Source organism: Acomys minous (genome assembly GCF_964271855.1).
Source record: "Acomys minous genome assembly, chromosome: 15".
Taxonomy (NCBI): Eukaryota; Metazoa; Chordata; class Mammalia; order Rodentia; family Muridae; genus Acomys; species Acomys minous.
The window spans coordinates 69,233,186-69,256,116 of NC_140497.1; the positions used below are offsets into that span (position 1 = coordinate 69,233,186).

A 22,931-nucleotide genomic window follows, 5' to 3' on the forward strand; every position below is an offset into this window, starting at 1 on the left:
AATTTCTTTTGGAATATTTAGGTCATACCAATATCGTGTAAAAAAGCAAGCTGTTAAAATCGTGAGCTGTGAAATAGAGTTATGTGATTTGAATCCCAGCCAAGTCAATTAGAAACTTCTTTGATCTTCCGAAAATTGCTGACCTTCTTTATACTCTAGTTAACTTATCTATAAAATTGAAATACCAAGGGGAACATTTCCCTAGAGTTGTCAGCTGATTTCAATTATGTATATAATTGCCTGGCACTAGTAATAATACTAGTAAATATTAATGAATATTATTAATAAAATTTGTAGGAGGTATTATGAAATTTTATGTCATGATGGTTATGGCAGAAGCTGTAAATTGCTAGTGATGAAGCAGAGGAATATAAAGTCCTATAGAGGCAGTGCTGGGCTCCTGTCTGAGAAAGCCTTTAGATTAGATAGTGTTTTAGAACAATGACAACTGAGCAGCAGAATTAACATAACGTTGCAGTTACAGACATGTATACCTTCCACTTTTGCTTTTCTACGAGCAAAATCAGAATGACATGAAAACAAAACTTCAATATTGCTTATCTAGCTGGTAATTTTTACTGAGAAATTTTAAGAGTTTGGAGACAGTTTGGTATTATTTGCATTGTGAATTAAAGCCACCTATTGAAACAAAATCAATACAGATAATGTTACTGTTAACGTGAGAATCACCTTCTGACTTCACTTTCACACTCAAGAGAGAAGGAAAATCAGGAAACACTGTTGTCTATTAACACACATTATAGGGTTGTCATTTTGGCTTTTTTATCACTTAAGATGAACAAGAATTAGAAGAATTAGTTTTGACATGAAGACCAGAAAAAAATAGATATATTTTCTGAGTAGTCCTTATGGGCAGCGTTACTACCGTGTGCTGCACTCCCTCTGCAAACACACTGATCCCTGAGAATCCATGAACTGGTCAGCAGAAGATGGCTTATACAATCAGAATCATGCTTACCTAATGCTATGTGATACGTTACCCAAATACCTGCCCCTCCAAAGTAGCAGAGACTATTTCCTTAATAAACCGAAACTATATTCACTCCTATAATTGTATCCATCCTGAAAATGGGTAAAGAAGAAAAGTATATATTTTGGTTCATAAGTCACTAAAGGTTTGCCAAACTTCAATAAATAAGTCTTAAATCTAAAGTTTCACGTCATTAAATTTTCTTTTTAAATGTGTAGAAGAGGCGAAATATGTAAGGAAAATGTGGTTTGAGGATTACAAACGTGTTTAACTGATATGTAACCTCTGAATTTTGATTTACAGAAAACACCGCACTAGAGGCCAGTCTTGGATGCAATCCAGTCTCTATAGTGTGTCACCCGAGTATAGACACCAGGCTTGTTTGGAAGTGCACAGTCATCGCCCCAGCTTACAATACCGGCAAGGAACCAGATGCCGTTAGAATCTTCACTAACCAATGGTCCGCCAGAATCACCCTGGAGAGAAAAAGATATAGTCAATAATAGAAATTAATGACAAAAAAATGTATCTGTTTTTCTTTTGTAGAAATGGAAAGGGACCCCAAAAACAAGCAAACAAAAACAAAACAAAACAAAAAACCTAACTAAACCCAAAAAACTCCGTATATTTCAATACTTGAAATGATGCTAGCCTAACATATTTTTTTCTGTCCCATTATTAGCCCAGTCTGCCAGAGTAGATCTTTGGTTAATGCAATGTAATAATTTAAAATTAGTATGAAATTTCTCACCTTAGTTATCAACTAAGTAGTTGTTGAAAGTATTTCTTCCTATGCAGTCACCACCATACCGAGGAACACTCTTCCCTATATTACAATTACACTCACGGGGAAAGGAAGGTGTGTACCCACCTTCCGCTAAACCTGGACATGTTTTTCATGCTTGAGCAAATGTTAAGGAAAATAACTTCTTTACATCACGTATTTACTTTCTTATGTGAGGATACTAAGCTTCTACTTTCATCACTTTTGAAGTGGATAATGTGATAATTAAGTAATCATGTTAAATATTAGATCCTCAAACTTACAATCTTTTAAAGCAAAATTTGTACCCCGTTTTGAATGCTATCCCTCCATTTCTTTTCACCTCCCCATCTTTGATAACCGTTGTTGTTGTCGTTGTTACTATTTGTTTTAAAGGTGTATTTTTATTTCTGGGTATGTGTATATGTGTGCTAGCGCCTATGGAGGCCGGAAGGGAGCTTGGATCCCCTGACGCTGGAGTTAGAGGCAGCCATGAGCCACCTATTGGTGCTTGGAGCAAAGCTCACTTAGGTCTTCTGCAAGAGCAGTAAGTACATGGCCTTAAATGCTAAGCCGTCTCCCTAGGCCTGCCAGACATCATTATAGTGTTTTTTTAAAGACTCCATGAAATCATGCAGTATTTGACTATGATTTTCTGTGTAGGCTCTTCCATTTGTTTGTTTGTTATTGGAAATACTGTACTGTTTTTTTTAAATCATGACTTCACCATTTTCTATTTCTATCACAAGTATACGATTTTCTTTATATTTTTGCAGACAGTTTTTTTAGTCATAATTAATATCACCTTAAAATGACATTTCATTATGTTTCTATTTTCATTTCTGTGATTATTGATTTTGAGCACCTTTTCATATGAAAGGGTGTTCATGGGTTTCTTGGTGTGTGAGCATGTGCGTGTGTGTGTGTGTGTGTGTGTGTGTGTGTGTGTGTGTGTGTGTGTGAACAGGTGTGTGCATGTTTGTATGTGGAGATCACAAGTTGATGTCGTGTCTTCCTTCATGACTCTCTGACATATTTTTTTTGTGATGGTATCTCTTCTCACTGAGCCTGGAGCTCACTAATCCATTAGGCTGTCTATCTAGGGACCTTTCTTTCTCCATCCCCCTGGGATAGGATTATTGATATTTTCCAGGGTTGCTGGGAAATATAAACTCAGGTTTTCACGCTTGTGTGGTAAGCACGTTACTAACTGAGCTATCTCTTCACACACCATTTGTACTTTTTATTTGGGAAAATGTCTATTTAGGTCATTTGCCCTTTTCTTTCTTTCTTTCTTTCTTTCTTTCTTTCTTTCTTTCCTTCCTTCCTTCTTTCTTTTTTCCGAGGCAGGGTTTCCCTGTGTAGCCTTGGCTGCCCTAGACTCACCTAGTACACCAGGGCAGGCTGGCTTTGAACTCACAGAGATCTGCCTGCCTCTGCCTCTCGAGTGCTGGTATTACAGGCATGCCCCACCATGCTCGGCACCATTTGCCCATTTTAAAGTCAGAACATGGTGCTTTTGGTATTGATTTATGTAGGTTATAGGAGGTTTTCAAGATTTGGATTGCGTGAAAGACTTGATGATGTTTACAGAATATGCAAAAGGGATCAACAGAATGGGGAGGTTTAAAAATATGGAAGCTAACATTAATGGAGAGTACAAATAATTGTGCATATGAGAGGACACAGTAGAAGAAACCTTGCTGAAACCAGACAGTAAACAAGAGTACAAATAGGAATATGTCAAGAAGAAGGTAAATTCCAGACTTTTCATTCGATTTCTTAAATTTTTTTTCTAGTTATTAAGAAAGCTATAGTAGCCGGGCAGTGGTGACACACACCTTTAATCCCAGCACTTGGGAGACAGAGGCAGGCAGATCGCTGTGAGTTCGAGGCCAGCCTGGTCTACAAAGCAAGTCCAGGAGAGCCAAGGCTACACAGAGAAACCCTGTCTCAAAAAACCAAAGACACCAACCAACCAACCAACCAACCAACCAAAAACAAAAACAGAAAAAGAAAGCTCTAGTATTCTATAGAGTATTGGGACATGGTACAATATGTAGTAAAAGAATCTGTTGAAGATTTGACATAGCACAGTAAAAGATACACCAGGGTTATATAGTTGAAGACGCCCATGTTATTAAATACCTTAGGTTTCCAAGAGGAAACTGTTTCATCTAGTGTGTAGTTCCTGGCAAAGGTGACAGATTACTCTGTGATTCAAGATTATTAATAGGTGTCGGGAAGTAGAAAATGAAGTCACTGGAGATGCAGTGTATACATTTGCTGAAGCGTGGGTCTTAGGTAGTGGCAGGTTAGGAGGCAGAAGCCTTCTTAACCAATTAAGTACCATAGGGTTTTAAGCTCTTCATAATCTCCAAGCATGGGTTTAGTTAGTGTGAAAACTAGAAAGATGAAAACCTGTAATTTTAGAGGATGGTTGTGTGTTATAAATCCTTATTTGCACGTCTTCTTATTCTTAGAGCACAGGAATATACTTACTCATTTCAACAACCCTATACACAGCACAATGAGTTCTGCACAATGATGAATCAAGTGTGGTTCTTCCTGGGTTGATCACTAGTTGTGCCTGCCTAGGCTACTACTAGACAACCTAGCACAGTTGCTTAGTAACAGCATAGGAATATTAGAAGCACATTAATAAGGAAAAGTCCCTGGGCTTTGAGTTCAGAGAATGGGTACAAGATCAAAGTACCTCCATTTAAGTCCCTGGTGTGTCAGTTAAGTTAAATGACTTACCTCGTCTCTTTCTCCAAACTCCTCATCAGAAATGGATGCTCCAGATTACTATAACTAAAGTAAGTGAATATTTGCAATGATCTTAAAACCGTGCCTCGCATATAGGATTCCACAAAGATGGTGTTAAATAAATAAAATAACTAGGATGTTGGAGCCAGGCTGCAAAAGCTCCATTCCTGATTAGTATGAGAGCAAGTAGAAGGATTCTTGGAGACAGGACAGTCAAACTACATTTATCAGTGATGCATTTCATTAAATCACTGCTCATCATGTCTTTCCCTAACTTTGCATACAGCTGATTTAGACTCATAGTATTTTACTGATATCAATATACATTTTAGTTAGATGATTTGGCTGTAAAACACACTTATAATTTTAACATTGAGAAAATTTCACTGTCCATTGGAAATCCAAAGCCACCAGAAAAAAAAAAAAATCCTGTAAGAGACTGGGGAGAATTACCTGGCAGGCATCAACGCGTCCCTCCAGGAAGCCAGCGCACAACATTCCAGGCGTGACCACGCCACCGTATGCCTTTCCGCTGTTGCAGGTCTCGTTGTCTATAATCTTCACTCTTCCTTTCTGAAGTATATTAGGACTTTCTCCTGAAAAAGGAATATTATATAACTTTTAGAAGAGAATTTTAGAATTACATATTCTTTACATATGTCCATTTACTGTGTGAGAAAATGTGTGTATGCATAATGCACGCATGTGGGGGTCAAAGGTCACACCTTGGATGTCAGTTTCCTCTTTCCACCATGTGGGTTCTATGTATTAAACTCCGGTTCTGAGGCTTGGAGGCAAGTGCCTTAATCTACTCAGCCATCTTGCCAGCCCCTCGTGTTGTAATAAATTTTTAGAAACTCAGTATCAATTTCTCTGAATTAGTATTAATTTTAAAATTATGTTTTTTAGGAAATGTATAACATTTTAGTTAAAGCAAGAGATATTTCCAAACACATTAAACTACTGCTAAAGACAATCATGTTTAGAATTAGTTTACATGTCATATGTGATAGGTTTTTTTCCTTTTAAACTGTTTTAGAGTTTACATTTACTATGTATGTTTTAGAAAGCAAAATTTAAAAATGCACACATCAGAAACATACATTATATAATCAGTTATAAATTTTCAGCTGAGCTTACTACAGTGGTTATAGATTTTTAACATCATTTAGTTTTATTTTCCTGCTTTAGAAATGTATTTTGGATGTATTTTGACCCTTACTCTTTACGGGATTAAGGTCATGGAATGCATGGGATAGGTGGGTTTTGCTCAAATCTAGCCTCCTTGATGAAAGATAAATATTTACTGAGTGAACTAATGACAGAGGAAATGATGTGCCCAAATGGAAAAAAAAAAAAACCATGACAACTGCCATTACCATCACATTGTGGCAAACGGCACATGGCACAGTATACTATCTTTAATGATCTAGTAAAAGTATTTTCCAGACTTAGTTGTCACTCTAAACGCATTTCTTTTTAATTCCTAAAGCTGGAATCCTATAATGGAAAGCTGTCAGGAATTTACCATCAGCCTTTAATGTTCCCCATCCAGTGACCACCACGTCTGAGTTGGGTGGGAACTTCTGAGTTGCTTCTGGTAGACAAGCCCTTCGGATGTCGCTTTTATATAATACTGGCGAAGACAGTTGCACAACAGCTATATCATTATCATGCGCAGGGTAACTGTAGTTCTCATGGATTATAATATTCTTGACAGTTCGCTGTGTTTGTGGTTTATTTAAAAGAAGCCCAAAACTAACTTTCCAGTCTTTGGGATTTGGAGCCCTAAAGGAAATAGATTTATTTATTAAAACTTCTGTATATTAGAGCTAAAGGAATTAGTGTTAACCTTTTAAAACTTCATTTCCATAGTACTTTTTTTTTTGAGAGAGACAGAGAGAGAGAGAGAGAGAGAGAGACAGAGAGAGAGAGACAGAGAGAGAGAGAGAGACAGAGAGAGACAGAGAGAGAGAGAGATATGCTCTCATGGTACATTCCTGGGTGGTATGAACTTGCTACATACAACAAACTTGCCTCAAACTTACTGGGATCCATCTCCTTTGCCTCTTGACTTTATGCTGAGATTTAAGGCCTATGCCACTATGGAAAGCTCCTCCCCCCAGATAAGCTGTATATAAATGAAGAAATAAAAGCAATGTTATTTGTACACATTTTGAGTAATTCTATAAAATATGATGGAAAATATAGTCAATAGCTGAGCATGTGAGCCCAGCACTTGAGGAATATAGGCAGGAGAATGCTGAATCTGAGGCCACTCTGGGCTACACAGTAAATTGAAGGGCATTCTCAGCTATTTGTAGTGAGACTTTGACTTAAAAATAATTAAAGAGAAAAGGCAATTTATAGAAAGTAAATTTTATTTCTTTCTTTGAATAGAAAACACTGAAGGGGATTTAGAAAATAAACATGAAAATATATAATAAGAAGCCTAATAAAAAGTAGCTATGGAGGTGAGCACAAAGAATTTATGGAAATGATATTGCTTAAATCTTTTCTTTTAGCCATTGTAAACAACAAATAAAATACTTTTGTCTGCCATCATGTTATTTAGTATTTTGTATATTATGTTCTGAAAAGTAGTCCTTTTGGAACCTTTCCAATAGTGTTATACTATGCAAGGATGGTTTTGGATAGAGCTGACCACGTTAGAGTTACAATTTCGTTTTTATCCAGCTCAGTGGTAGAGTGCTGGCCTGGCATAGACGAGAGCCTGGACTCCATCCCCAAAATTGAGAAAAGAAGTGAGGGTGGTGAGGGTGAAATCTCTTGGTGTAGTAACTCTAGAGAAGTCATCATTTCATCCTAGTGTGTAGGACCTGTAATCACAACACTTAATAAGCAGAGGCAGGAGGATTGCAGGTCTGTGGGTACTTTAATCTATTCATCAAGTTTGAGGCCACCCTGTCACTGATATGATTTTTCCAACTCACTTTTGCCTATGTTTCTGTGGTTGTTAATCAGGAGATTTATTACTGTGGCAGGGGTGCTGCCACATGTTCCACAGAGCACAGGCCAGCTTTCCACAATAAACAATTATATCTAGTCCAAAAATGTCAATATTTCTGCTTTGGACAACATCCTGTCAGATGACTCCTGTACTTACTACTTTACTGCTAAATGAGTGAGCAGTTTTGAGGCTGTACCTCACTGGAGTATTAAACAGCTGGGGACATAGTTGCATGGTCCCATCAATAGGGAGGTATTCTTATACTTGAATGCCTTTGAGGCCTTCACGGGTCACATCTTACCTTATGAAACAGTGAGCAGCAGTGATAAGCCAGTTGTTACTAATCAGAGTGGCTCCACATCGGTGGACATTGTTTTGTTGAAGGCTAGCTTGCCAGGGCCACTCTCCTTCATCAGCATCCTGGCCTCCTACTATCCTGTGGCCTCCAGGAGTAATCGTGCGTCGTCCACAACCTGTTCAAAGGAGAGTTCATCAGTGTTGATCTTGCTTATGCATGTGTATCGCTGTAGTAAATAAACTACTCATCACGTATGTCCTTACTAACTAGGAACCGAGAAAAACCCCACTGTCTTGGAGAAATTAGAATGGATTTACTGCTGGTATGATTTCCTGAAAATGTGCTCCACATACATTGCTGTCTTCTCCTGTGCTTACCATTCATTTGCACTCTGAATACGTCTTGTCTCACCACGACCTAATGTATGACGTACGTAGAACTATAGGTTTGGCTCCAGAAGAGACCAGTGTTACTAAATCGCACAAGGATTATGTGGATTTTAGCTTCAGTGACGCTAGAAAGCAACAAATGCCATGAAAACATTCACACAAAAGTTTGAGTAAATATGAATTTAATGATGTAGAGTGTCAGTTTAGAAGCAGAGGAAGAGCTGGACTCTGAAGTCTTGAAAACAAATTTGTAGTGGTACAAATTTGTTATTCATCAGAATGACCCTAGTTCCCATGGCTATCTTGTGGGTTTCTTTTTTAAAAGATTTATTTATTTATCATGTACATGGTGCTCTGCCTTCATGTATATCTGCAGAGCAGATGTGAGCATCAGATCATATTATAGATGGTCATGAGCCACCGTGTGGTTGCTGGGAATTGAACTCAGGACCTCTGGAAGAGCGGTCAGTGCTCTTAACCACTGAGCCATCTAGTCATTTCTCCAGCCCGCCCATGACTATCTTAATTTTATACCAACCAAAGTGCTGAATTTGTCCTTTAAGTTTGTTATCTTATACTAAAGATTACCATCTCATTGGAAAATACTTTTAAAGACCAGGGTTTTTTTTTTTTTTTTAAGAAATAAGGAACATATTACATAAAAGGAACTAATAAATATTTGTACAGATGAGACCTTTAAAACTTGAAATAAAGCTACTTGTTTATTACTTCATCTGGAAAATAAAAAATGTAATTAATTCAAGGCATAGATTAAGGCAGTAGTTAGTATTTGGCAATGTTGAAGACACTTTTGATTATTTTAAGTGAGGAGGAGCTTGGAGGACTGCCTATGGATAGCCAGTGGACAAAGGCCAGGATATTGCTAACTACCCCATGTAAGCTGGCGAGCCACTGAAGCAAGGAGTTAGCTGGCCCCAGTGTCAACTGTGTTAAGACTAAGCTACCCTAGACAACGGAATTGTCCGGTATCACGAATAAGAATATTTAATAAATTAGAAATGCTAGCTGGTCAGTGGCTTCAGAATTGCTGTAGGCTTATAGTGGCTATATATACTTTGAGACATTCCTTCCTGAAGACAGGAAGGCCTGGGAAGCAAAGGGAGTCATGTACACTTCTAAAGGTCCTACGTGACCTTCTGAAGCCCTTCGGTTTGCTTGCTTTTAACACTTGCTTATTTTCTAGTCGCGTTGCTAAGCTCAGGGTAAGGCACCTCCTTCCCTGAGTCACCTAGCTGTGGCTGCCATGTCTAATGAGTACTCTCGCACTGACTCATTGACTGTCGCTCCCTTCTTTTTCTTTCTACTCCTTCCTTGTTGTCTCTACACAGGACAAAGCAATTAATCCAGAATCCAGGGAAGTGATGGTTCCTCCTTACTCTCCTTTCTGTTTGGGTTACTCCTAAAGGAAGTTGGCTTTTACTCAGCGTCTTTCAGAGAAATACAAAAACAAAGATCCTTCCCTGTGGGATAGGAGCCTCCCTTGGAGGCTTGACTTCACCGTTTCTGACCTTACTCACAATTCTTGATTTCTATCCACTCGCCACTTCCATCCGAAGCTCCCAGTTACTCATGTGTGCTGTGTCTGGTAAGCTTGCAGCCACCGCCCCTGCCGCCTTACCTTGTTATTACCTCTGCTCAAGTCCTATAGCTTTAGTATATCAAAAGAGAGCAATGGTAAATTTCAAGGCCTTAAGGAATACACTGAAGGTTGCTGGATGATCCTTTCAGAAGCATCGTGGAAGCTAGAGAGTTTTTGCTGCCTCCTACCCTTCCACTTCTAACGTACTTTAATACACTTCCATGTGTCTAACCGTCATGCCCTGTTCTTTACATTTAGTTGGGTTTTCTGCATACCTTCTATTTTTTATTATAAATGTGATCAGATCCCTATATAGGTCAAGTCAAAAATCTGAATTTTGATATGAAACGGTCTTAGTTTTCTAATTTGGGGAGTAGATTTTAAATTGGATGACATGTTTGCTAGCCCTGCTCATATGCCTGTTCAGACTTCTATGAACCGGATAACCTTCTCAACTGTGGATTTTCAATGTACCAATACTGAAGATTCCACTGGAAAAATTTGCTTTAAGATGCTTTATTAAGTTACTTGTGGGTTGTTTAACCAAGATCTATGAAAGAAAAACCCTAAATTCCTCATGTTTAAATTTTGCCCCAGTTCCCTTTCAATACCATACTTTCGGACTGTAAAGCACACCTGACCATAAGATGCACCCAGTTTTTAGAGCAGTAAAACAAGAAAAACAGTGAAAACAGCAGTCGGACCATAAAGCACACCCTAATTCCCCCCCTTCCTTCGGAGGAGACGATGTGTCTTATGGTCCGAAAAACGTAGTAACTTAGTGGTGACTAACTGATGGTGAGAGCATTCTGGATCAGTGTTACCCAGCTCTACAGGGTGAGCGCTCTAATCCAGCGACCCCAGTTTTAGTTCCCAGACAAAAGCAATGCTTTCCTTAGCAGCTACCTCAGAATTCCAGCCACTTAGAAGATCTATCTCCTAAAACAAGTAGTGGTGTAGGGGGTGAAAACAAAGCCTTGCTTAGCAAGGGAAAAGTGTCTTGCACATAAGCTAAGTTTCCTGCACACAAAATTAGTTGCTAGGGTCAGACTCCAGAGAGTGTTCCTAGGCCTGGGCTTCTTAGAGGTAAGCAGAAACTGAGAATTGCTGACCTATATGCGTGCTCTCAGTGCATACACTCTGGTAGGTAATTTGTTCACATTGCATTGTTTTATCTTCATGCTAATTTGGAACCCAGGCTTTGGGAAGTTAAGGGGCTTACGCTAATTCTTCCTTTTAGAATTTGGCACATCTGAAACTCAAAATGCACATGAGGCTGATTTGAGATTCTAAGTTCTTAGTTGCCACCTCTTGTCCCTAGGTCCCCTCTGCCATTCTGGCATGTAATAATGCTTCTTGTTTTAAATCCATAACATCAGCCCACTTAAGGGCAGCTACAGTAACTTTCACACACATTTCTAAAGTCAGGCTTCTTATTACATTGCAGCTGCAGGTCTTCTTGGCATTCGAAGGAGGAAGCTTTGATGGAAAGTACTTTTGTTGATAAACTTACATGTGTTGAGAAGATCTTCTGCTATTGGCATTGCAATGTCTAAAAGTGAGGAAAATGAAAATATTTACATCCATAAACACATTTTATTTTTAACATTAGTGGTGCTTACATTATTTTGGAAATAACCTGTAAATATCTTATCTGTCTTGATCGCCAGTTCTGTTCATGAATTAACGTAGAGAAAAAATGAAATATTTATACTCACTTCTAAGAATACTAAAGTTATTCATTATAATTTATTTGCAAAGCAATTTAGTTTTGAAATGTCCTAAAATATGTTAGAAATGGTGACCTTCTACCAATCCTAAAAGGCAATGTAACAATAACCATAGTAAGTAGGATGTTGATACTTTTACTGCAATTTTAAGGTTAAAATGAACTTTTTGGTTAATATAAAGAAATGGGTTTTACTGTCAAATTTTATACACATATAGGTTTACTTTGTTCTTGTTGCCTCTCAATCTTTTATTGCCTCTCATCTGGCTGCCCCCTTTGCTCCCAACACAGGCCACATTTCTGCTTTCTTGACGCATACTCCATTACCCTCTCTTGTTCCTACTTCTTTATACCTTTAGACCTCTTTCTTCCCTTTTTAAACTTTCCCTAATGTTCAACACACATACACATGAACATACACACACACACACACACACACACACGATCACACGATTACTTTCTTTTTCTTTTCTTTCTTTCTTTCTTTCTTTTTTTTTTATTTTGGTTTTTTTCAAGACAGGATTTCTCTTTGTAGCCTTGGATGCCTGGACTCACTTTATAGATCAGACTGGCCTCAAACTCACAAAGATCCACTTGCCTCTATGTCTGTCCCTGTGTGCTGAGATTACAGGTGTGCGTCACCGTGCTTGGTGCCTGAACACTTTTAGTCAAGGTTCCACATATGAGAGGAAATGTGATATTTGTTGCTCTGGGTATGGCTTGTTTCACTTAACACCGTACTGTATAGTTCTGTTTTCCTCAAAATGTTATAGTTTTATTCTTCACAGATGAACAAAATTCCATCTTATATAGGTACTACAGTTCCCTTAATCATTTGTTGGATATCTAGGCTGGTCCACATTTGGCTCTTGTGGGCAGTGCTGTGATACATGTTGATGACTGACTTAGGACCCTATAGATGTGTGTCCAGGAGTGCAGCAGTTGGGTCAGGTAATAGGCCTGGTATTAGTTTTGCAATTTTTATTTGTATTAAGTGCCTTTTACTATACTTCAACATTTATGTTTTTTGTGTGCTATGGTCCAATTGTTTGCCATGTCACTTCCCATTTAATTTAGATCAAAAGAATTTAATTTGGCAATAAGACATAGTTTAAATTTTCTTCTCACTCCTGGGCGGATAAACCACTTTAGGGATTTGGAAAGAAATCATTTATATGAGACAGTTTGCTGTGCAGCACATTTGTAAACAGAATTGCAAAATATACAATTGATGTAGAGAAAGTATGAGGAAAGAATAAACAAATGAATTATACGTCAAATTTCACATGTAAAAAACTATCAATTCACTAGCTAGGTCTGCTTAAAGAGTTCAAAAGGCATTTATCAGCTATAGTAATGTCTCTGTTGATTCATTTTGTGTTCTTGATTTCTATAAATCAAGGAAGAAGTATCCAATTCTCCATGCCAGTTATTGGTTGCACAATAAATCAGGGAGACGAAAGAATCCCTTACCAGATGTTGACTTGTCTAAATGAAAGGCAAAGGCACTTAGCAGTCAGCTGGGATAGAAGAAAGGGGCCACACCTGCTTGAAGAGACATCTGTCATAGCATCATGTACTCTTCCCTGCTGCTTCCAGCAGCTGTTTTTTTTTTTGACATGATATTTATAGTTCAGTTTGATTTTTATGCATATGTATGTATGTTGTGATGTAACATATATTGAATCCTATTAAGAATTTTAAAAATAACCTTTTTGTTTTGTTTTGTTTTGGTTTGGTTTTTCAAGATAGGGTTTCTCTGTGTAGCCTTAGCTGTCCTGGACAGGCTGGCCTCGAACTCTCAGAGATCCACCTGCCTCTACCTCCCGAGTGCTGGGATTAAAGGCGTGCACCACCACCACCCGGCTAAAAACAAACTTTTAAATGACTGGACAAGTATTGTCCTATATTTTACTGATAATTTTAAAAGTTTGTGTTATTCATATGTCTCTTCTTTTCTTGAGATTTTCTTTATTAATCTGTTCCTTTCCAAAGAAAACAAATGTCTTGTACTTGTAGCTTTGCTTTTAAAAGTTGTGCTGTCCCCATAGCTCAACAAAATAGTTATGACTTGGGTATGTGGAAGACGAGCTAAGGAGAATTGAGAAATAACTTACGTCATTTTCCTTTCAGATTGAGTCACAGTGGTGGCTGTCTGTATTTCTTGCCCTTAAGTCTCCTGACTCACACTCGGAGGTTGGAAGTTTTATGGACTGACCTCACGACCACAAATTCAACAGTGTAACCTAAGAAACTCTGTTTACAATGTGCTATATTGAGGAAGTGAGAGGAAACAATAGCACTGCCTCTGCCCAGGAGGGGATGGATCAAAGGATAGTAAGAATCCTGGGTGTGGTAACTCATAGCTGTAATCCAAGCATTCCACAGCTGAGGCAGAAGGAGTGAGGCTGAGGCCAGACCAGTTTATAAGACAAGGAAATTAAAAAACAAACAGCTCAGCACACATGCATTGGTCTTCTCCCAGGGAGTAGGTTATCAAAATGCAGACATAGATTCCTCTGTGAATCAAAAATTTACAATTAATTTTAAATAAATCTGTCCATGTTCTGTCCATTTTCCCATGGTTGGTTTTATGGCCTACCTGTAGACAATTGAATGTGCCAACAAAAATTGTTAAACAAGGGCTGGAGAGATGGCTCAGAGGTTAAGAGCACTGGCCTTTCTTCTAAAGGGTTCAATTCCCAGCAACCACATGGTGGCTCACAGCCATCTATAATGTGATCTGATGCTCTCTTCTGGCCTGCAGGCAAAAATACTATATAAATAATAAATAAATCTTTAAAATAAAACACTTTCTTAAGCTGGTTGTCACAGTACTTGCCTTTAACCCCAGTACTCCTGAGGCAGAGGCAGGCTGTCCTTTGTGAGTTCGAGGCCAGCCTGGCCCACAAAGCAAGTCCAGACAGCTAAGGTGCCACAGAGAAACCCTGTCTTAGAAAAAAAAATTGTTAAGTAAAAAGGGAGGATTTGAACAGCTGACAAAATATTCTTTTGAGAAGGAGTCAAAGAATTTATTTATTTATTTATTTATTTATTTATTTATTTTGGTTTTTCGAGACAGGGTTTCTCTGTGTAGCCTTGGCCATCCTGGACTCACTTTGTAGACCAGGCTGGCCTCGAACTCATAGCGATCCGCCTGCCTCTGCCTCCCAAGTGCTGGGATTAAAGGCGTGCGCCACCACGCCCGGCAAGAATTTATTTTTAAGGGCAGAGAAATATAAGTACGACATGGTTGGAGGTGGAATGTTAGATCTGAAACACACTCTCTAGGGTAGTAGTCCTGCAGAGCATCCATCACTACTGGTCGTGGTTGGGACGGATGAGAGGCAAGTTTGGGTAGATTGATAAGATGGAGGGTTCCTGTCCTGGGTGTGTGGTGCCCTCCTTTAAATCTAACACTCAGATGACAGAGGCAGGTGGGTTTCTGTGAGTTTGAGGCTAGCCTGGTATACAAAGCAAGTTCCAGGGCCAGCCAAGGTTACGTTGTGAGATTATGTCTCAAGGAAGAACAAGGAGAAGGAGGACCCACCTGCCCCCATGAAACAAACAAACAAACAAACAAACAAAACCCCAAAGACTCCTTCTCTGGGCGGTAGAATACGTCTCTTTAACCCTAGCCTGCGCATAGTGAGTGAATTACAGGCCATTGAGGATTACTTAGAGAGAGAGGTGGCACATACAAGGTCAGAGGTTATAGAGGACTATTGCCTCAGTAAAACAACCAAACAACCAAATAACTACCTAATAAAGATTTATTTAAAAAAAAAAAAAGACTCTACAATTCAATTTCTAGTGAACATTTGTCATTGAAAGATCATCTCCGAAACAGCTAATGATAATGAAAACCAAACTGTAAAGTTCTAAGAATAAGGATTTTTTTTTCAATAATAGCAGCAGGCTCATTGATTATACTAAATATTTAGATTATGGACTTTGATGCTAATTAGGTGAATTTATCACTTTACATGGGTCCAAATTCTAAACAAGCTGGTTAATTCTCCCTTTTAGATGCATTTCCTGGTTTTCCTATGTAGAAACATTCAGGCACACTCTCTTGGGGGGACATTTAAAAGTATTCAACTGGTGGATTTCGGAAAACTCTAAAACTGGAAGTGTATATGGACTTGTTAAGCAAGCTAAACTAAAGATGTTTTATGATGAGAAAAGTATTTCCTACCGTGGCTCCTCGTTGGTGATATTTTAGCACACACACACACAGCTGTAATGCAACTGCTCGGCATTAAAACTGTGGAGCTGTGTTATGCTTGAACAGAACCAGAATGCTCCACCCAAGGTAGGCTTGGTTGGTCACTTGACTGAGCATCTACCCTCAATAACTGCTTGTCATCATTTCTGGTATGACTGAAAATTGTTCTGTAGTAACACATTGTGTGTCATTTGCTTTCCCTCAGATTGGTGCAGTTTAGCTTTTTAGAGAACATACCTTCCCTGCTGACAGCCTTGATGATGAAGATATAAAGGTCAATATTAAATCAATCTTATTATTGTTTCATTATTTGGTTTTTTTTTTTTTGGGGACAGGGTTTCTTTATGTGGCCCTGGATATCCTGGAACTCACTTTGTAGTGACCAGGCTGCCTCTGTCTACCGAGTGTTGGTATTAAAGGCATGTGCCACCATGCCTGGCTAAGAAATTATTTTTAAGGATATAAATCTTTATTGGGTAGGGGAGAAATATATAAATGTTTCTTCTAGAATTTATTCTAAATAGTCAATGTGGTGATTTACCTATTTTGCCATGTAATGATTTAGTATTATAATAACAAAAGTCTATATGAAATGGTTTTGCTGCAGTAGGTGTATTTATTAAGTGTAGAAATGTTTGTGGACCCTTTATTTGATTTGGTGCTTCTATTCCTACATGAGCAATGATCTTTACACATGATTTACATCATCCCCGAGGCTTATAAAATCATAGTAAAGGGGCTTATTGCCCTGCTTTGAATCCATTCATGAAACACACACACACACACGCACACGCACATACACACACATACACATTCTCTAAGACTCAGTTGCCTGTACAGTGAACACTTAATATACATTTTTTATCAGAAAAATCAATGAAAGCATAGTTTCTTGATATATTTTACATAGTAACATTTCTTCTATTCTGTGTGTGCTATGAAGTCTGTGATTCACACTTTCCTTTTTAAAGATGAAAAAAATAAGAGATAGTGGGATAAACAATTCATTTTTGGAAAAACTTGGGGTAGAAAGTCAAAGTTTTCTCTACTGTCCCAATGTTTAAGAGAGTTTTTTTAAAGAAATATTTCAGTTTGATTCCTTTTAATTAATAAAACAATGTGAGTTTATTATAAACTAGGTGTAAGATTGTTATGAAATAATAGCACATTTTATTAAATTAGAATGCAGCAAAAACCACCTGTGAACCAGGATGAAAGCCCTTGGACACCAAAATTACTGGACTTCGAATTTGGAATACATCCTTTTGAGCTGCATCCTATTGGACTTCAGGTTGCTAGCCCTGCAATGTTTGCTCCAGAAAAGAACTGATCATTTGCTGATGATTTGCTTTCTCCATAAGAATGAAACTTCTGTGACAACTAACGGAAACTATAAGGAAGAGATGGGTAGTTACTGGTAGTGTCAACCCACTCCAAGGTGACCCCAGATGACAGCCTTGGAAAGTGACGAATCTATTTGCTGCTTGTTAGGATTTATTGCGAGAGCTGTCGCTCCCTCCTCTTTCTTCATCCATGGGGTTTCCCTGCCATGTGACCCGAGTTGTACAGTGATCTCCACCCTGTTCACATTTATTGGTGACCAACAAGGGAAATCAGTGCATTTTTCTGACTTATTAATCAGCACCCATTTCTTCTCTCATTAGAATTGCCCCCTGGAGAATTTTGCAAGTCAAGAGCTGTTCAAAAATTTCCTAAGAATGAAGCTAAAATGGAGCTAAGAAACAGAAAAACAGTTCTCTATAACCTGCTTAGAGCCCCTGACTCTATCCTTGCCAGAAGAAATATGCTTGCCGGTTTCATTGCTGTAGGAGGCAATCAAAGTAAAATGATTTAGTTTCTGTCATGTGACAATTGAAAGAGACTCATGTTACAAAGCTTATTGACTGCTATTTATCAGCTGCTTCTTCTTCTTCTTCTTCTTCTTCTTCTTCTTCTTCTTCTTCTTCTTCTTCTTTTATTTTTTATTTTTATTTTTTATGCCAGGCACTGTGTTGTGATGAATTTTCATTCTACTTTGAGCAAATAAATTTAAGTCTTTACATGTCATACACTGGAGCCCAAAAGAGAGCCAGTAGAGCCAGTAGAGCAGAGAAACTGTGTCTGGCCTATTTCTTGGATATCTAGAAAATCTTGAAATGTCAAAGATGTTTCTCTTATCAGTATTATCAATTTATTCACTTTTTACCAACAAATAACATGCTTTACACTGTGTGGCTTACCCGTTATAGTATGACATGGTATTTGAAGAAATCTCAGATGATGATGGCCACTTTAGATGGTTTCTACAAGGTCATCTCTATTCCTTTTCTTGGACTAATGTAGTAAATTATGACAGATGGTATGACTTTTTTGTTTTGTTTTGTTTTGTTTTGTCTTGTTTGTTTGTTTTTTAGACAGGGTCTCTCTGTGTAGCCTTGGCTGTCCTGGACTCACTTTGTAGGCTGGCTTCAAACTCACAGTGATCTGCCTGCCTCTGCCTCCTGTGTGCTGGGATTGAAGGCGTGTGCCACTATGCCCAGCACAAATGGTATGACTTAATACAATTTAATCTCTCACATTTATGAAGGCTAAATGTCTGACATCAAGATGGCAGAAGGTTTATGGTCTTGAAGCTCTGGTGAGGTACACATCCTTCCTTCTTCTAGGCTTCTGTGGCTCCCAGGGCTCCTTGGTGTTCCTTGGTTTACAGCAATTCCTCTAACGCAGTCTGTATTCCCACATGGCTGATGTGTGTTTGCTCTTTCAAATAGACTTCTTATGTTCATAGACACAGGGCCACCCTAATTCAGTGTGATTTATCTTAATTTAGCTAATTTAATCTGTAAAGACTGTTGTTTAATGTAATCTTCCTCTCCTTAGAATTTAATCAGGGTCCTCAGTGGATACCTGAAATGTTGGATATTTTTTTCTTGGTCTTAGACTCAAAACATAGTGGGTTAAGAGAAAGTACAAAGAGCTGAACAAAATAATACAACAGAGTCAAATGAGCAGGGAAAAGAAGTGACCTAGTACAAATAAGAAGGCCCCCTGTCATCAGGGAGTTGCTCCATGATGCTGTTCTTGCCCCACTGCTGGCTCACAGACAAGCTCCAGGGAAGCCAGGAGTGTTAAACATGCATTGTTGTCCCTTGAAAAACAGAGGTGTCCATTCTCCTGAAAGACTGGACATGGGTGTGGTTGATAGCCTGGTGATCTTTGCGTCATTTGTGTGACCAGTGGCTCCGTCAGCCTCTTACAAACAGTAGCAGAGGTAGTGCTGGTGACATTTGCCCTACCTAAGTGACGGAAACCATGCCAGATCCTCCCCCAGGCTCTTAAGATGACGCATGTAATCTATCTCTAGGGTCCATCTTCATGAAAGAAGAAACATATACTTTAAAAAGAAGTTTGAGGTAATTATACCCTATTTTGCTCATAGATTATGTTACACCAGAAAACCTTCCCTCCACCCCCAAATTATAGAATGTTAAAATATATATACAATAAACTGCCCAGTATCAGACTTCAGAAGTTTGGCCCAACACTGGCTACTGTGTCCTGTTGAACCAGATTTCCTCCTAGCCTCATGTGAGTCAGTGCTCCTCCATCCCTGGTGTTTGTAGAGACCCGGTACACAGGGAAGTCTGAGGAATGTGTCACCATAAGCACAAGGCTTTGAGCCAAATGGTTTTGGCAAAAGTAACATATTGTATCCTTCAGAATGGACGAATGAGAGGAAACAGAGCTCTAAGAACGTAGTATGAAAAATAGCATTTCTGTTTTCCTTAGAAGCATCCATCCTCTATTCCCACCCTCTAGTCTATCTCTCTCCCTCCTCTCTCTCTCTCTCTCTCTCTCTCTCTCTCTCTCTCTCTCTCTCTATCTATCTACCTACATATATCTATCTTCTATTCTTTTGACTTCACATTTTTTATTTTATTCATTCACACATGCCATGTTGAGCATGTGGAGGTCAAAAGACAGTTTGTGAGCATCAGTCCTCTCCTTCCACCATGACCCCAGGAAGTAATCTTAGGCCAAAACATCTGCCATCAGATGCTTCCGCTTGCTGAGCCATTTCACCAGCCCCCAGTGATAGTCGTGTGTGTGTGTGTGTGTGTGTGTGTGTGTGACAAGTTCACAAAAGGGACCTCAGTTAAGAAAATGTTCCATCAGACTGCTTGTAGGCAAGTCAGTTGGGCATTTTCTTGATTAAAGAATGATGTGGGAGAACTCAGCGTACTGTGATGAGCAGTGCCATCCCTGGGCTGGTGGTCCTGGCTTGTATAAGAAAGCACACTGAGCAAGCCAGTAGAAGCAAGTAAGCCAGTAAGCACCATTTCCTCCATGGCTTTTGCTTCGGATTTCTGGCCCGAGTTCTTGCCCCGACTTCCTCAGTGATGGAACATGACCTGAGAGTTGTAAGATGAAGGATAGACCCCTTTCTTCCCAAGGTTCTTTTGGCTATGGAGTTTTATTACAAGAATAGACAGCCTAACTAAGACAACTTCCAAATCTATAAACCACACTTATTGAGTGGTTTTCTTTTCTCTGGATAAAAATCTCACTCACTGATAATAATTGTGTTAAACATTTACATACTTTATATCAGTTCTCTGAAATCTTCACAACTTTAAGAAGTATTTTAAAAATTTGTACTCTAGCTTTTATTATGCCATGGTTAGACTGTAACACTCAAATGCTAAGGAAATGTCTCAAAGTCACACAGCTAATATATAGAACATGAAAATCTCAATGTCAAGACAACTAGTGAGTCTCCAGAATCACATCTAGAATCAGTGATGTCAACCACTGCTTTCTGTTGCTTTTTTTTTTTCTAGTTACGTTGTAGGATACTGGTGCTATAATCAGCTGATTCATTTAATTAACATCTCTGGCCAGTGGTACCTAAGTCTATCTTAAAAACGCAGACTTTTTCTGTATGTCAAGCAGCATGTATGAAAATGTATTTCACAGCCTTGGTACATTGGATATAAGTAACTGAGCTAGTTAGTCATCATAGGAAGGCTATTTAATAAAGTGTTGAAACAGCCACCTGGCTGCCAAATAAATTTCACAGATCCCTATGGCACAGACCTACTTAGGTGTTGACTGATGCTTAAAACCTCATCTTGGTGAGGGCTGTCATGGATGTAAGCCCTGTATTAACTTGTTTCATTGTGGTTTGGAAGAATGGCTTTGTCAGCTGCTGGGTTTGCTACCACATGGATGAAACCTCACTCAGTTTTATGAGGGACCCAACTCTGATGAAGGAACAGGGAGGGCCAGAGAGTTTCCAAGACTAAGACAACACCAGAGCACAGTCTGTACTTGATCTACTTCATTTAACTGCTCCCAACAATAGCGTAGCTTAGCATTTCACCATGAGCCCTAAGAAAAACCAGTTACCTGGAAGAGACCACCAGAGGGTATATCTCCCTGTGATCTTAAGCAATACTTTAAAATTTGGAAGGATGCTCAGAATAAAATATGTCTTTTATACTTGAGTTTATGGGGTATATAGCAAGAAGTTTCTAAAAATATACCTTTGAATGTGAGCTCTCTACAATTTGGAAGGTTGATTTCATTCTCCTGTTTTGAGGCCACTATGCATAGAATGAGCTGTAGGAGCAGGAAGGCTGTGAGAGAGAGCATCTCAGGACCTCAGGGAAGCCACAATTCAGCAAGAATGGCTGGCCTCTTATCCAGGAGAAGCGTGTTCAGATTTTGTTTTTTGATGCTTTGATGTTCAGTGAAAATGAATGCTTGTCCTAGGACCCCCGGCCTCAATCTTTTAGTCATTTCTGTAAAGGTGGTAATACTTTTCCCTCTTAACTAAGCTTTTGATAGAAAATAGTTTCACTTTTGTCCCAAAATTTTCTGCATTACCTTTTAAAAAATGATTATGTGTGTGTGTGTGTGTGTGTGTGTGTGTGTGTGTGTGTGTGTGTGTGTGCTCTATCTACATGTACATCTGCATGTCAGAGGAGGGCATGTTTACCCAGTATAGATGGTTGTGAGCCACCATGTAGTTACTGGGAACTGAACTCAGGACCTCTGGAAGACCAGACAGTGCTCTTAAGTGCTGAGCCATCTCTCCAGCACCTAGATCATTCTTGTAACAGAAACCACAGTAAAGACTACATCCTGTTCCGTTCAGGATGACTGCACATTTATCACACTCCAAGTGTGATAAGCTGTTTCCTCACGAGGAATAAGAATCATATTATATGTGACCATGTGAGACGAGTTCCATTAAATGTATGTCAAGAAGGGAGTTTGATTTTTAAAAAGCTTTACCAATCCTGGCAGTCCAGATTGCTAAGACTATCAGAATAGAAGGGCCATCATGGCCACAGCATGAGCCATGGCTTAAGCTGCTGTGCTTTACAAAAAATATTATTTGATATTCTGGATACATTCATGGGGCACAAAAATCGCTGTCATTTTATGTGCTATGATATTTAAAGAAAGAAGCTCTGTTTGATGCGTATAACAAAACACCACATTCAACTTAAAAGATGAAAGTCATTCCATGCCATACATATTCTTACCTGAAAATTGAAATGAGGAAGAATCTATAAGTAATCCAGTTTGGCCTTTGAGCTTCTGATACAAAGTGGTTTCAATGCTGTCCCAGAATTTTTCAACATTATTCTTATAACAGGCTTTAAATTTTAGTACAGTGTGTATCACGACTTTCCCACTGGATTTGCTGTAAAGCATAAACAGACAAGAAGATTGTTATTTCAGGACAGAACTGCTATCACTCTTAGTAGCAGGAATGGGGAGTTTATAAAGAGGCAGAGGCTGAGACAATACCATAGAACTAGTCTATGTTTTGTAAACTATCCAGTTCCTCCAAAGGGAGGGGAGGTAACAAAACACTGGCTTTCATCCCCAGAATGGAATGATAATCATTTATTTTTTAAGTCATTATAGATTGAGAACTTCTTTTTAATGGATACAGAAGAATTTTTAATATCACAGCAATGAAAGAAAATTATTCACTAATATGAATGTATTTATTTATTATGAATCAGTATGGACTCTGTAGGAAGAACTAATAGAAATTAAAAACAGAGAAATAGGTCAAAATGAAGCATTTTGATTTTTGGTTTTGGTGCTGATTTAACTGGAGTTGCAGTTTGCTATAGTGAGTTATTGTCTGTTTTTCTGTTGGCTATCAAGAC

The 22,931-nt window shown here is 38.7% G+C and overlaps 1 protein-coding gene and 1 long non-coding RNA gene across 2 annotated transcripts in view; one reads left to right on the forward strand and one right to left on the reverse strand.

The window, feature by feature from the left end:
• Positions 1 to 1,637, forward strand: part of LOC311585394 — a 37,667-nt gene extending 36,030 nt beyond the window's left edge. Inside the window, exon 6 of the long non-coding RNA XR_014775212.1 lies at positions 1,295 to 1,637. This is a non-coding gene — a long non-coding RNA (uncharacterized lncRNA). The remainder of the gene's footprint in view (positions 1 to 1,294) is intronic.
• Positions 1,301 to 22,931, reverse strand: part of LOC311585390 (transmembrane protease serine 11C) — a gene marked incomplete at its 5' end in the record, with an annotated part of 51,382 nt that continues 29,751 nt past the window's right edge. The window contains 6 exons of the mRNA XM_084760539.1: positions 1,301 to 1,467; positions 4,977 to 5,119; positions 6,052 to 6,311; positions 7,796 to 7,967; positions 11,295 to 11,333; positions 22,293 to 22,453. Coding sequence (XP_084616665.1) covers positions 1,306 to 1,467; positions 4,977 to 5,119; positions 6,052 to 6,311; positions 7,796 to 7,967; positions 11,295 to 11,333; positions 22,293 to 22,453 — 937 coding nt within the window. The 3' untranslated portion in view covers positions 1,301 to 1,305. The remainder of the gene's footprint in view (positions 1,468 to 4,976; positions 5,120 to 6,051; positions 6,312 to 7,795; positions 7,968 to 11,294; positions 11,334 to 22,292; positions 22,454 to 22,931) is intronic.